This window comes from Mus caroli, chromosome 6 (assembly GCF_900094665.2).
Source record: "Mus caroli chromosome 6, CAROLI_EIJ_v1.1, whole genome shotgun sequence".
Classification (NCBI taxonomy): domain Eukaryota; kingdom Metazoa; phylum Chordata; class Mammalia; order Rodentia; family Muridae; genus Mus; species Mus caroli.
Window position 1 is genome coordinate 59,557,545 of NC_034575.1, and position 13,701 is coordinate 59,571,245.

The 13,701-nt window shown below is 39.5% G+C and overlaps 1 protein-coding gene across 2 annotated transcripts in view; it reads right to left on the reverse strand.

Annotated features, from left to right (window-relative positions):
• Positions 1 to 9,815, reverse strand: part of Hpgds (hematopoietic prostaglandin D synthase) — a 26,371-nt gene extending 16,556 nt beyond the window's left edge. The window contains exons 1-3 of one of the 2 annotated variants that reach the window (XM_029478802.1): positions 9,707 to 9,813; positions 9,442 to 9,612; positions 2,577 to 2,718 (exon numbers count right to left, since the gene is read on the reverse strand). In XM_029478802.1, the coding sequence (XP_029334662.1) occupies positions 2,577 to 2,709 (133 nt within the window). In that variant the 5' untranslated portion in view covers positions 2,710 to 2,718; positions 9,442 to 9,612; positions 9,707 to 9,813. Of the gene's footprint in view, positions 1 to 2,576; positions 2,719 to 9,441; positions 9,613 to 9,706 lie in introns of both variants that reach the window. The other variant, XM_021164086.2, reaches the window with a different exon arrangement.
• Positions 9,816 to 13,701: the final 3,886 nt, after the last annotated feature.

The following is a 13,701-nucleotide window of genomic DNA, read 5'->3' on the forward strand; positions in this document are numbered from 1 at the left end:
GTCGGCCATCACTGGAAAGAGAGGCCCATTGGACTTGCCAACTTTATATGCCCCAGTACAGGGGAATGCCAGGGCCAAGGGGTGGGGGTGGGTGGGTGAGGGACTGGGGGGGGAGTGTATTGGGGACTTTTTGGATAGCATTGGAAATGTAATTGAGAAAAATACCTAATTAAAAAAAATAAAGTCACTGAAATTCTTAAATACAGAATGTGTGTGTGTATATATGCAATATACATATATATGAATTTTAAAATATACTTACTTTAAAAAACACTATACTGTTTGATCTCTATCCAAGTCCCTCAAAACATCTCTTAAAAGGGACAATTTCACATTCTCTGGTGCAGTCTTTACATGTTGGTAGCTTTGAAAACTGGATATAAAGTCAGAGAACTGTTTGTAAAAATCATGTTTATGGGTGGGGCTGTGTAGCTCAGTTGGTAGAGTGCCTGATTGTTATGCACAAGCCCCTGCAAGTCTCTGGGTTGGATCCCCAGCACAGAAAAAACAGGGTGGGCTGGTTAATGCCAGTAACCTTAGCACTTGTGAGGTGAAGCCAGGGCGATCATGAGTTCATGATCATTTAAAACTTGACACTGTGTTTGGACAATGTGAGAACTAGTCTCAATTAAAACAAATAAACAAACAATAACACAAATGCTTACTGGGATACCACAGGCTCCATTGTCTCATGATAGATTGACTTATAAATTTACTACTTTTTAAAAGACTTATTTTTATTTGTTTCTGTGTTATGATTGTTTTGCCTGCAAGTATGCAATTGCACTATGCATGTGCAAGTGCCTTTGGAGGCCAAAAGAGGGACTGAGATCCCCTTGGAACTGGTTACAAATGTCTGTGAGCAACTACGTGGGTACTGGAAACTGAACCCCAGCCCTCTGTAAGAGCAGCAACTTTTCTTAAGCACCTCACCCGTGTTTTAAAGCTTCATTAATGTCATGATCTCAAAACAGATCACATAGGTTACTTTAAAACATATTCCAACAATTACAGAGTTTGACTTACACAGGAGCTAAGAAAGTTCTAATTCTAATCTTATTTTGATGAAGAGCAATTTGAAGGATACAGTAAAAGATGGAGGCATTTTGTACAAATATAAGTTCTAACAGATAACAATACTTTACCACTAAATATCACTTTTTTCTTTTACTGGAACTTTTTACTTTTCTAAGAAAGCTTTATTATAGAAAATTAATAAAATTTAAAACAAAATATTTCTACTAGATAGCTATAGTGACTGTAGTATTCTAATTAATTTTCCATATTGTGTTAGTTAACCTTGTCAACTTGATTAGATTGAGAGAGGACTACATTCCTATTTACATCTTTCCGTGAGGGTCTTTCCACAGATGATCAGCTCATGAGTATGTGATCCAGTGAACAGTTTTTTCTACTGAGTCTAGCTTCAGATGTGCTGTTATGATGTAGTAGACATGTAGGAAGTAGGGCCTCGCTGGCGGAAGTGGACTGCGGGCAGCCTTGCCTTCCATCTTAGCTGTAGTGTCCTCATTACTTTGTCCCTGCTCCCAGGTTTCATCTGATGAGCATCTCTGCTCCATCACACCCTTTCTACCCTGAAGTTTTTCTTCCTCAGGGCCCAAGCAGTGAGCTGACAGCAGAGAAATCTATAAGTATACCCTACTTCCTTCCCTCATTTCTGTCACAACCGTGAGAAACTAACACAAATGTCAAAAATAAACCATAACTTATATGATATTATACAAAGTTCTTCTTTTCACTTGATGGTAACCTTGAAACTTTCTGAATCAACGGGACACCATCTTTTCAAGGACCATGATGTGTATAGCCATGTGTACTGGCTCCAACTTCCCAGATAGTTTCTTAGGTTTGAGGTAGTTATGTTGAGCTAATTAGATTTGAGCGTAATTAGTTTGGAAAGAAGCAAAAACAATAAAGTCATAAGTCAAGGATCCCACACAAGGACTGGGACCAGGCCTTTATACACACATTGGGTGAGTTCAAGGTAAGGTGCTTTCATTTTTCGAAGAAGCACAGCTTCGAGTACTGAGCCCGGGAGTACACCAAGTGCAATTCAAGGCCCTGAGCTGCTGTGAGCAAAACAGAGATCCAAATAAAGGGTGTGCCCTGAAGAGCTTCAATTTCAGCACTGGTGTAAACAAAAGGGAGGTGGTCTGTGGAGCTTGAAAGGGAAGCTTGAAGGTGGTATTGGAAATTTAACAGGCCCACCAGTCTTCAAGCATTCTACCCTGAGAGAAGGCTGTTAACTATGGACTCATTGTATAAACAAGGAACTGATGTTTGGGGAAGTTTATGTAAATTAGCAGGTCACACTCTTGGCAGGGGTGATATTCAACTGATGTCAGTGGCCCAGCTGTTTCTTATAGTTCTATGAGCCATTTATTGAGGAAGAAGATAAAAACCAGAGCATGCCCAGAGACCAGTCCTCATCTGTTTTGCTTACCTGAACAGCTGCGTGTCTCAGTGTTAAGCTCTGTGGGGCTGGGCTTCCATTTCACTGGCAAGCCCTGAAGTACACTCTCCCTGCATAAGGCTGAACAGTCTGTGACACTTACTTGGCTTGATTTTAGGCCAGTCAGCTTGTTCTATTCTGTGATCCTCATACTTTATGTCCAAATAAGCGAATATGTAGCGAATAATTTCGGCTCTCCCCCTCATGTTAAAATAAAGCAGTTTGTAGTTAGGCATGGTACAATTCTGGAAAGAGAAAACAAGGAAGGTGGCCTTTATTGTTTTCATTTTTAAAAAAGTCCTTTGATGGCTTCACAAATGTATGCAAATACTATGAGTTTTAGTCATTCTTGCCAATTAGTCTCTTTCATCCCTTCTGCCCCCACCCCTGAAACTGTTCTTTCTAACAAAGCTTGAATTCATTAATTGCTCAAAAACACTCAAAGGGAAACCACAGAAACTCATAAAAGTTTAATGGCTTATATTTAATAGATATAGCTATGTGATACGTAGCATTTTTATAATGCAGTTTTATAATGATCAGGCAACTGACAGTTTTACAGGAGACTGAATTCTAAGTTGCTCTAAGTTTTTGGACTAGCTTATAGAGATTCCCTAAATTTTCAAGTCAACTTTAAAACTGTAGCTATTAATATACATTTGGAAACTAAGACTTATACATGTAAAATTCTTAGTATACTACGAAACCGTTACTAACATTAATACTTATCTAAGCTCTTATGTTATAGACCAGAATAATCATTGACTAGCATACACTGATGCAATAATTGTAGCACTTACATGAAAATTGTTCATTTAAAATGGTGAATTAAAATGGTTTGTTTTAGGGGCTGGTGAAATGGCTTAACTGGTTGAAAGTACCTGCTGGGCAGACCTGAGTTCAAGACTTTGAACCCATGTAAAAAGGTCAGATGCAGCAACTCATGTCTGTGATCCTAGATCCAGCGCTGCTATAGTCAGATGGGATACGGAGGATGGACTTCAAGCTTAGTGTACGCAACAAGACAGATCTTGACTCAAAAACAAGATGGACAGAAAAACAATTCCCCCCAAATCCTGTAAACTTGCTAGCTGTCTAAGCCTGGTCACCTGCGCTCTATCTCCAGAACATTCATAAAGGTGAGGAGAGAGAACTGACTCCATAGAGATATCCTTTAACCTTCACATACACCTTACAGCACACACACGCACACACACACACACTGATTAATTAAAAATGTAAAGTGATAAAGATCCTTTAAATTATACATTATGAAATTATAATTCTCATTAGAGAAAGAAAATGTATTTGTTATAACCCTCATTTTATATATATATATATATATATATATATATATTTATTAGGTATTTTTCTAGTTTACATTTCCAATGCTATCCCAAAAGTCCCCCATACCCACCCCCCAATCCCCTACCCACCCACTCCCCCTTTTTGGCCCTGGCCTTCCCCTGTACTGGGGCATATAAAGTTTGCAAGTCCAAAGGGCCTCTCTTTCCAGTGATGGCTGATTAGGCCATCTTTTGATACACATATGCAGCTAGAGACAAGAGCTCTGGGGTACTGGTTAGTTCATATTGTTGTTCCACCTATAGGGTTGCAGTTCCCTTTAGCTCCTTGGGTACTTTCTCTAGCTCATATTTAAAAGAACAAAGTAGCTCACAGAGTGTGAAACTGTTTTTCCTAGTTGTAGTTCACACTGGAGCGTTTTTTGTAAAGATTGGTTATCATATATAAATATATATCTCCTTACATACATAGTATGTACTTGCAGATATATATTTCCATTGCATTAAAAATTAAATATACAACCATTTTCAGTCATATATCCATAAATAACAGTGACCACATTGTGAATTCTGCATAAAAGGGTTGTTTTATTGTTAATATGTGGTTATGTTATTTTATATTGTAGCTTACTTAAAGAAGACTATTAAATTTTTTTAGTTATCTGTGTTTCTCTGAAAACTTTATGCCATACGAGATTTGGAGATATAAGCACATCTGGTAGATGCGTATTTATCTCTCTAGAACATTCTTTCAGCAGTTGTAACATTGAAGAAGCTGCGCCTGCGCACTACACTCCTCAGTTCTTGTATGACTGCATTCTGTTTAAAGGAAAAGCTGCTTGTTCTACAGGAGCAAGATTCCCAAATTGTAGGCTTGTATTTTTGGGGTTATATATGTGTATTTTGGAAATATTAAAAATAGATAAGGATAAATGCAGAAGGAAGTAATTACTGATTCTAAAATATTTAATGTAATTTAATAAGGCTTTGCACAAAAATAAGGAATTCCAAGTCAATATGTCTATGAATAGTTTATGTAAGCTACTTAATACTAACTTTTGTAAAACTGTAAGATATGAAGTTATTATATACTCAAAGAAATTCCACAATAAACACTAAGAGAAGGCTTAGTGCCCTAGCCCCTAGCTAGAGTTTTTGTTTTTTGTTTTTGTGTGTGTGTTGTTTTCTTTCTTTCTTTCTTTTTTTTTTTTTTTTTGCCTCACTTCATCTCTGTGGCCATAATCCCTTGCTACTGAAGCAGGCCTGCCTCAACGGATAAATGTAGGATGTGTTCCCACCAAGTACATTGAAGTGCAAGGCCAGCAGAGAGCGAGCGAGCGAGAGAGAGAGAGAGAGAGAGAGAGAGAGAGAGAGAGGGAGACAGTGGGGGGGGTGGGGCAGTCAGTGATTTTGGGAACAGCTACCCCCCCCCCACGCTTTAGCTTCTTTGCCTATAAAAGTAACTGTATTGAAAATATTACCTAAAGAACACTGGAACTCAAGGAGCCCAGCCCCTGCTCCAGTTCCATGGCTGCTGGAGAGGCAGCCATTGTCTTCAGTGTTGTGGTCACCATGCTCTAGTGGGTAACCCCACAGCCATGTCCATGGGGCACCCAGATTAAATTCAGTGAGTCACTGAACAAAAACAGGAGAAACAAAGACACGGGAAAGTGGGAAAGACTTGTTCCCAGGAAGGGGCTTGGTGGGAGGAGAGGAAGGGGGAGGGCTGAATGTGACCTGAAGTTATTATACACAAGGATGAAATTGCCGAAGAATGAATTAATTTTAAAGTTTCCATACAGTATGTGACTTATAGTGTGAGATCAGCAGACACAAAAGGGAGGGAGGGAAACTGCAGAGTTCTTTGCTTCAGCGAAGGGTGTGAGCCAGATTTACATGATTTCAGTGGACTCAGGTCTTCAAGGTCATGTTATTTGAAAATTCACTCTGATGCTATCACAAAGACAAGAAAAACTGAAATGTAAGAAGAAAAGTTAAAATTTATGTGGTTAAGCTCAAAACCACGTGACAAACCTCAGCAAAAACTATTGCCAGCAAAAGGGTCATAACAACAGTAAAATAGTTGAAAAGCCTCAAGCTAACACTACAGTCTAACATTTAATGGGACACCCTTAGAACTGTGTGATGCAACCAAATAAAAAAGAAAGTAGAAACAAAGACTGAGTTGGCAATTAGCTACTGCTGTGGTTTTACAGGTGAAGTTCACTCAGTTCCAAAGGCAAAGGTGGCCTTATCTTCCATAAATGGCTTCAGATATGAGAACATTAGGAAAAAGGCAGACATTGTAAGAAAGTTCTATCTTGTCAAATGCTTTTTCCGCATCTAACGAGATGACCATGTGGTTTTTGTCTTTGAGTTTGTTTATATACTGGATTACGTTGATGGATTTCCGTATATTGAACCATCCCTGCATCCCTGGGATGAAACCTACTTGGTCAGGATGGATGATTGTTTTGATGTGTTCTTGGATTCGGTTAGCAAGAACTTTATTNAGNATTTTTGNATCNATATTCATAAGGGATATTGGTCTGAAGTTTTCTATCTTTGTTGGGTCTTTNTGNGGNTTAGGTATCAGAGTAATTGTGGCTTCATAGAATGAGTTGGGTAGAGTACCTTCTGTTTCTATTTTGTGGAATAGTTTGTGAAGAACTAGGATTAGAACTTCTTTGAAGGTCTGATAGAACTCTGCACTAAACCCATCTGGTCCTGGGCTTTTTTTAGTTGGGAGACTGTAAGAAAGTTCTAGATAATTTTGTTAGCATACATTTGAACATCGTATCAGTTACTCAAAATTAGTAGCGTATGAATAGACAGACATGCTGTGACAGAAGGATTGATGACAGGGTCACAGTGTCTTAGAAGATGTCCCTCTATTTGACAGAGTGCTGATGGGCAAAAGCAAGCCACACTGTAATCTCAACCAAGGCCAAAGGGGCTGACGGAATGGCTCTGGGCGTACGAGAGCATATTCCTCTTTCAGAAGACCTAGGTTCAATTATCCACAAATACACTGAGTGACACACAACTTCAGATCCAGGGGCTCTGCCGCCTTTTGGCTTCTGAGGGTATCTGTATTCATGTGCTCGTGCTGATACACATACACATAACTACAAATAATAAAAATAAATCCTTTTAAAAGACATTAAACATTACCATTCAATTGTGATCAGAATTCTTAAGGAAACAAAACAAAACAGAACAGAACAAAACAAAACTCCTTAGCTAACCAGGGATTGGGAAAAAGTTTCCAGACCTCACAAAGTCTCAACTAAAAGATTCGTCCAAATTTCACATGAATATGAATCTATAGATTCAGTTTCTTTCTTTTCTTTTCCTGCTTTATGTTTTATTCTAGAATTTCTTTTCCAATTTTTATTGATGATTTGGGAGTTTCATACAATGTACCTCATCACACACACTGCGCTGCCATTCTAGGTCCACCCCACCCTTGTGACCACCTATTCCACCTCCCCCCAAAGGGAAGAAGAACAAAAAACAACAATTAAAAAAAACAATCAAACTCAGTTTCTTTAATGTGGCATAACCATATGTATTACACCTCAAATCCCAAGCAGACCAGTCAGTTTAGTAAAAGAGGGTGGCAGCACATAATGTGAGGAGTATCAAGGGAGAAATGACTATTATCTACATTCAAAAGCGAAGACAGATCTGTCGGTAAACCTGACTGTAAATTTCAAATGACAGGTCAGCTGGAAGGAAATGAGCTGGGGGAGAAGTTCACCAAGCAGGCACTGGGGCTTGCGGGAAATGCCTTGTGAATAAGCTAATGTGGTGTTTGTTCAAGTCTAGAGATAGAAAGCCTCAAAGCAAAACTGATCATATGAACATTCTGCAGGGACATAAAGGGGCAAGATTAAAAGAATGCATATAATTAGACTCAAATTTGCCTCACACAAAAGATGTGGCCAAGCTGGGCATAGTGGCACATGCCTTTAACCCCAATCATCAGTAGGCAGAGGCATGTGAGTCTTTGTGAGTTCTAGGCCAGCATGGCCTATATAAACTCCAGAACAGCCACAGCTACGTGGAGAGACCTTGTCCCAACCAACCCAAATAGACAAAAACACCACTCCTGCTATTTGGCTCTGCTTTGACTGAACCTGATTTGAACAGAGCTGGAAACCTCTGGCATCATGCTGGCCTCATTTTTCCTGGTGGCTTCATTTGTGAACTTTCCTCTCCCATGCTGTTGCAAGAATGTCACATAGAGAAAATAGCGTTTACTCCTGAAGAGAACAAAAAAGTTTATCTTCTTTCTTAACACTCCAAGGGAAGTCATGCAAAGTTTCTGATTGAGTAGATAGATATTTGGAAAATTACATGAGCATTTCCTCAGCACATGGCTGAGCAGTAAAGGCCTTGGGCAACACAGGAGCTTAAATAGACTTCTAGCCTATTTAGAAGCTTTTGTGCTTCCACTCTATTAGGTTTGTAGCAATTTTTACTTTTCATAATATCGGTATTTCAGTTGATCATAAGAAATATGTGGGAGAGGTCAACATGGACACCTTTAATGTAAATATTAATAGAATGTGAATTGTGGTAAGATCACTTAAGTCTGATTAGACAGGTGTACTAGTTTGATTAAAATAATAAAGTTAAAAATAGTATAATATTTGTAGTCTGTATGCCTAAAAGATGGTAGAAATCCAAAGCCAATTCTCTGGCAGAAAGAGTCATCACCGATGACTAGTTGTAACAGCAATTTTATAATTTATTAACTGAACTCTTGTACTTCAATAAAAGATATCTGGAACTCAGAGATACTTGGGGTTTCCTGCCAAGTTCACACGTCCAGCAATTCTGCAATAGCTTGAGTCTGGAGTACACAACTGGAAGCGTCCCTGGTCTTGCCAACAGTCTTAACCCCACCCCACATGGAGTGGACACGGCACACTGTTTGCACCTCTATTTGTGTAGAGTCTGGTATTTTAAAATGCAGGAGCTGGATGCAGAGAGCAGCTGAGGAGCTACTGTCCACCGGACATCTTGCCCATGTTGGACATCTTGTCCGTGCTGGCATCTCGTAACAGCAGCCATTGCTCCCTAACAACTAGGGGATGGAGAGTGCAGGACTTCACGATTTCATAGTGCAAGGGGGGAGGGGAGTTTTAGTTCGGACCTGGACAATTTACTGGTAGGGAGTAAAAAGTGTAGATCAAAAAAGAAATAGATGACACTTTATTAGCTAAGTTGCTCATTTCAAACACTGGATGCCTAATTTTGAATCAGTGAACTGGGATCTCTATTTTCTATCAAAAAACCCCAGAGAAATGCCACTTTCGAGACTTGCCTTAAGTTAACATCTGAGCACAGGGAGTAGCTACACTGCTCTTTAGGATCATTAAGTTCAACCATCTGAACTGAAGTAAATCTTTTAAACCATCTCTACTGTCAAATGGTGAAAGAAGCAATTCTTGGACAAGCATAGACACATTTCAACAAAATATGCCTTAACATGATAGAATGTGATGCAAAAAAAGCCCCCTAACACACACACACATACATACACACACACACACACAGCACGCGAACACGCACATGCATGCGTGTGCACACATACACAAGGTTGTAGGGGCATAAATAAAAATTTATACTGCTTTACATTCTAAAAAAACTTACCAGGAGAGTTCTAAAGATGTTATCAAGGCTGATCAAGATGGGATTTTTTTTTCCCTTCAGGGGTGGTGATGCTCGGGGAATTTCTAGAAGCTTTTGGATCCACAGCTCTTACAGGTTGTCATCCGATTTCTACGCGACCATGTGTATATGAAAGCCTGGAGTGAACTGACGCTGTTAAGATGGAACATATAGACCACCGAACAGTCTCAAGCTGGGGAAGACGGGGAGAATCAAACAGAAAAAAGAAAGAGTTCGTGTCACTTACCTATGCAGAGAGCCTTTCCTGTGCCGTGTCTCCGTGTCTCAGTTCCTGTCTGTACAGTGGTTTCTGTGATGAGTGGCAGTCACAAGACAGTCAGAGGCCACTTCCTCCACCTAAAAGCCTTCCTGCCTTTCTCACATGAGATGCACGAGTCCAAAGTTCAGCCTGTAAAGAGCTCTGGGTAGCTTTTGTCATCATTTCAGAAGCTCTCTACATTAGTCCAACGTATTTGCATAAAGAGTAAAGTCGCAGTCACAGGTGCTTGTGTGTACAGATTGCTACAAGCTCTTTATTTTTAGACCACAGACTTCTGGGGAATGAGAAAACAAGCCCTGTCACGTTTTCTTACAGAGACAAAAGTGTCTTACTTCATTTCCCAGTCTCCCTAGAGACGCCTTTGCCCCGTGCCTTCTCAACCGCGTCCACCCCCAGCACACGCACTGTTTGCTCACTGTTTGCTCTTCATCATGACGTCTCTCACTGCACGATTTATTTGTTTGACCCCTGCCCTCACACAAGCAGTGTCTGTAACATCCAGTGCTTCAGTGTTCCCTCTTTTGCGCTTTCTCCCTTCTACAGGATTGTTGGACATGTCACATAGACCCTGATCTCTATCTGGTGGCTGAACGCTCTTCGCATTTCCGCATGGGTCAGACTTTTACAAGACTACATTTGCATGGTTGCTTGAGTTCTGTTTACACTCTTTTCTTGGAAGAGGTCCACAGTTTGAAAGAGTCTTAGTGCACAAGATTCAAATACTCCATGGGAGTACCTTTTTCTAGTAGGAACTCAGATCTGTCAGCTTTAAATTTTAACACAAGTTTAATTTCAGTAATAATATTAGCACAGCTTACTGAAAATGTCCAATAAAATATCTGCCTGTGCATCATGAAATCTGGAAGTTGCTCACTGAGACATTGAAACCACACGGTGCTTCTCATGTCCCCAGAACAATCATACCTAGGGGCAGCTCTTATCAACCATGTAATAAGATCCATTTCTTTTACTTTGAAAAAGAAAACAAAAAAACCTCCAATGATAAATAAATGAGAAAAATATAAATATACATAATATAAATATAAAAATTATATAAATGTAAATAATGTAAATACTAATTTGTAAAAAGTTTAAGAAGACACGAGTGCAGCCTCTTTTCTGCTCATTACAAGAAGCTAAATTGATGCTGTCTGAGGTGAGGTTAATGGACACAGTGATAAAGGCTCTCACTGAAAACTGTGTAAAATCTGCTGCAAAGTGAACGATGGTAGGGTTGTAGCTGGACGAGATCAACATCAGGACCAGATTATCCTTCACCAGTGTTTCATGGGGGCTTCTCTTCCACTGGATCTTATTTTAAATCAGCCCACGCATCATTTCTCCTTTATTTTGGTAAACAGGAAGTATTTAAACCCACCTGCTCCTCCATTTGTGGCCTCTGAGTTGCTGGGGAAGAAAGGTCTACAGAGGAAATCCACAAAGTTTCCTTTGTCAGCTTGGGTATCTTTTATTTAGTTTCCTACCATAATCAGTTACTTAGGAAACTAAAACTTGGCCCGATGAAGTATTCAAACTTGGGATGGAGGAGTCAGCAAGGCCAACAGTATTTGTTTCAATTTCTAAACTAACCGACTGGCTAAATGTATGGAAAACGAATTATTGTCTATTTTTCCAGATTTCAAAAAAGTGATTATACTGTTTTCTTTGCCTACCTCCTCAGACACTGTGAAGAACAATACAATTAAGACTGTGTATCTGTCTCCTTCCCAGCCTTATGGCTAAAAGAGAATTCTTAAATGTCAGCAAGTAAAAGTCATATAAATTCGCTGAAATGTTGAGTGCTCCCTGTAGGCCATGCATTGAGCACAGTCCTGGCCTGTGTTAGCTCCTCATCTCCATAAAGCATCACGCACAGCCTTGACTGTGGCACACAATGGACCAGAGCTTATTAAAGCAGCACTTAGAGATGAAGATGTATCCAGATACCTCTTTCTAACTTGCAAGATTTCATGTATATTCTTTTTATGGATAGGAACATAAAAATACTGAAATAGAATAAGTTAAATTATTTTTCAAGATTATTCCAGAATCAATTTCTGTCATTTCTATACACTTCATCATGCTCTGTGAGAGGAAAGGCTAAGCAATAAGTACAATTTCTGGCTTAACCCTGTTCTGGGACCCTCAAAAGACATAATTCTGAAAATTGAAGGCTTGGTCACTGCTGAAGTGCTCAGACAGTTTCCAGAAAACACTCCTCTCTGGCAAGACAGTGAATGGGAACTGAGGCAAAAAGCACAGGCCCTGTGGACTGAGGGGACAGATCCTTGAGCTATCTTCAGCCTGAAGCCTAGTAACCAAGACAAGATACTCAAACCAAAGGATGAATATTCCATTTCATAATACTTAGCTAGCCCAGTATCCATTTATTATTTATGGGTACAATGATTATTCATATAGACATTTAAAGAGGGTTTTTGGAAAGCTTCAAGTATCTTCCCAAAATTTATTTGTAAAGTTTATTTTTATTAGTTCTTTGACAATTTCATACATTGTGTTTTGGACTCAAAATACAATGGACTCTGCCCAGATTCACCCCACATTCCAGATCCACTGATCTTTGTGTCTTTGTTCTTAAACCCATTCAACCCAACTCATGCTGTCCATATTCCCTTGGCTGTATGGTCATTTACTGGAATATGTGTAAACTACCAGAAGCCCCTCCCCTAAGGAAAACTGACTCTTTTTCCTAGCAGTACCAGTTACCAATAGCTTCTCAACCAGGGATAGGACTTTGTGACTACCTTTTCCTTCTATGCTAGTATTTTTTCTGGTCTGAGCTTATGAAGATCTTGTGTATGCTGTTACAATCACTGTGATTTCATATGTGCAACTGCACTTTTATGTCCAGAAAACACTGTTGAAGTCATCCACCACTATCGGCTCTCAAAATCTACCAATTGTAGGTTTTATGTTAGTTAGTTTGTACAGCAAAAAGAAGCTTCTCTGATGGGAACTGAGAGATTCACCAATCTGTAGCTATAACAAAAAGTCATTCGGATTCTATGTCCCTGGATTAGTTAGGGTTTCTATTGCTGTGAAGAGGCACTATGACCAAGGCAACTTTTATAATGGACAACATTTAATTGGGAGTTGGCTTACAGGTTTAGAGGTTTAATCCCTTATCATCATGGTGGGAAGTATGATAGTAGTTCAGGCAGACATGTTGCTGGAGGAGCTGAAAGTTCTACATCTTGATTCAAAGACTTCCAGAAGAAGATTGTCCCTTAGTCCCTTAGTATATAAGAATCTTATCAGGGTTAATAGTCTAAAGTTCAAAGTCTCTTCTGAAATTCATGCAATCATTTAATTGTAATCCCCTATAAAATAAAAATCAAAAAGTCGATCACATACCTCCAATGTCACAGGCTATATACACTACCATTCTAAAAGATCATAGTGAGGAAATATTGGACCAAAGCAAGTCCATAATCCAGCTGGGAAAACCCCAAACTCTGCATCTCCATGTCTGATGTCAAAGTACTCTTCAGATCTCCAACTCCTTTCATCTTTGTTGACTGCAACAAACTTCTTTCTCTGGGACTGGTTCCATTCCCTTTTAGCAGCTTTTTAAAAATCCTTTGCATGACCCCTTTAGTCCTGGGACATCAACTGCAACTGAGGATACACTTTTACCAATGCCTTTCCTGGCCTTTCAGTTCCAAGCCTCAGCTGCTTTCTATGACCCCTTCATGCCTTCAAAACCAGTACCATTTGGGTAACTCTTATACATCACCAAGTTTAGCTGCAGCATGAGGCACAACCTTGGCTATCTCTGGAACACAGCTTCTTTGTGCTTTCAGAAAACACTTTCCAGAAGATTTCACCTCAGTGATGCTGCTCTCTTCTTCTTCTTCTTCTTCTTCTTCTTCTTCTTCTTCTTCTTCTTCTTCTTCTTCTTCTTCTTCTTCTTCTTCTTCTTCTTCTTCTTCTTCTTCTTC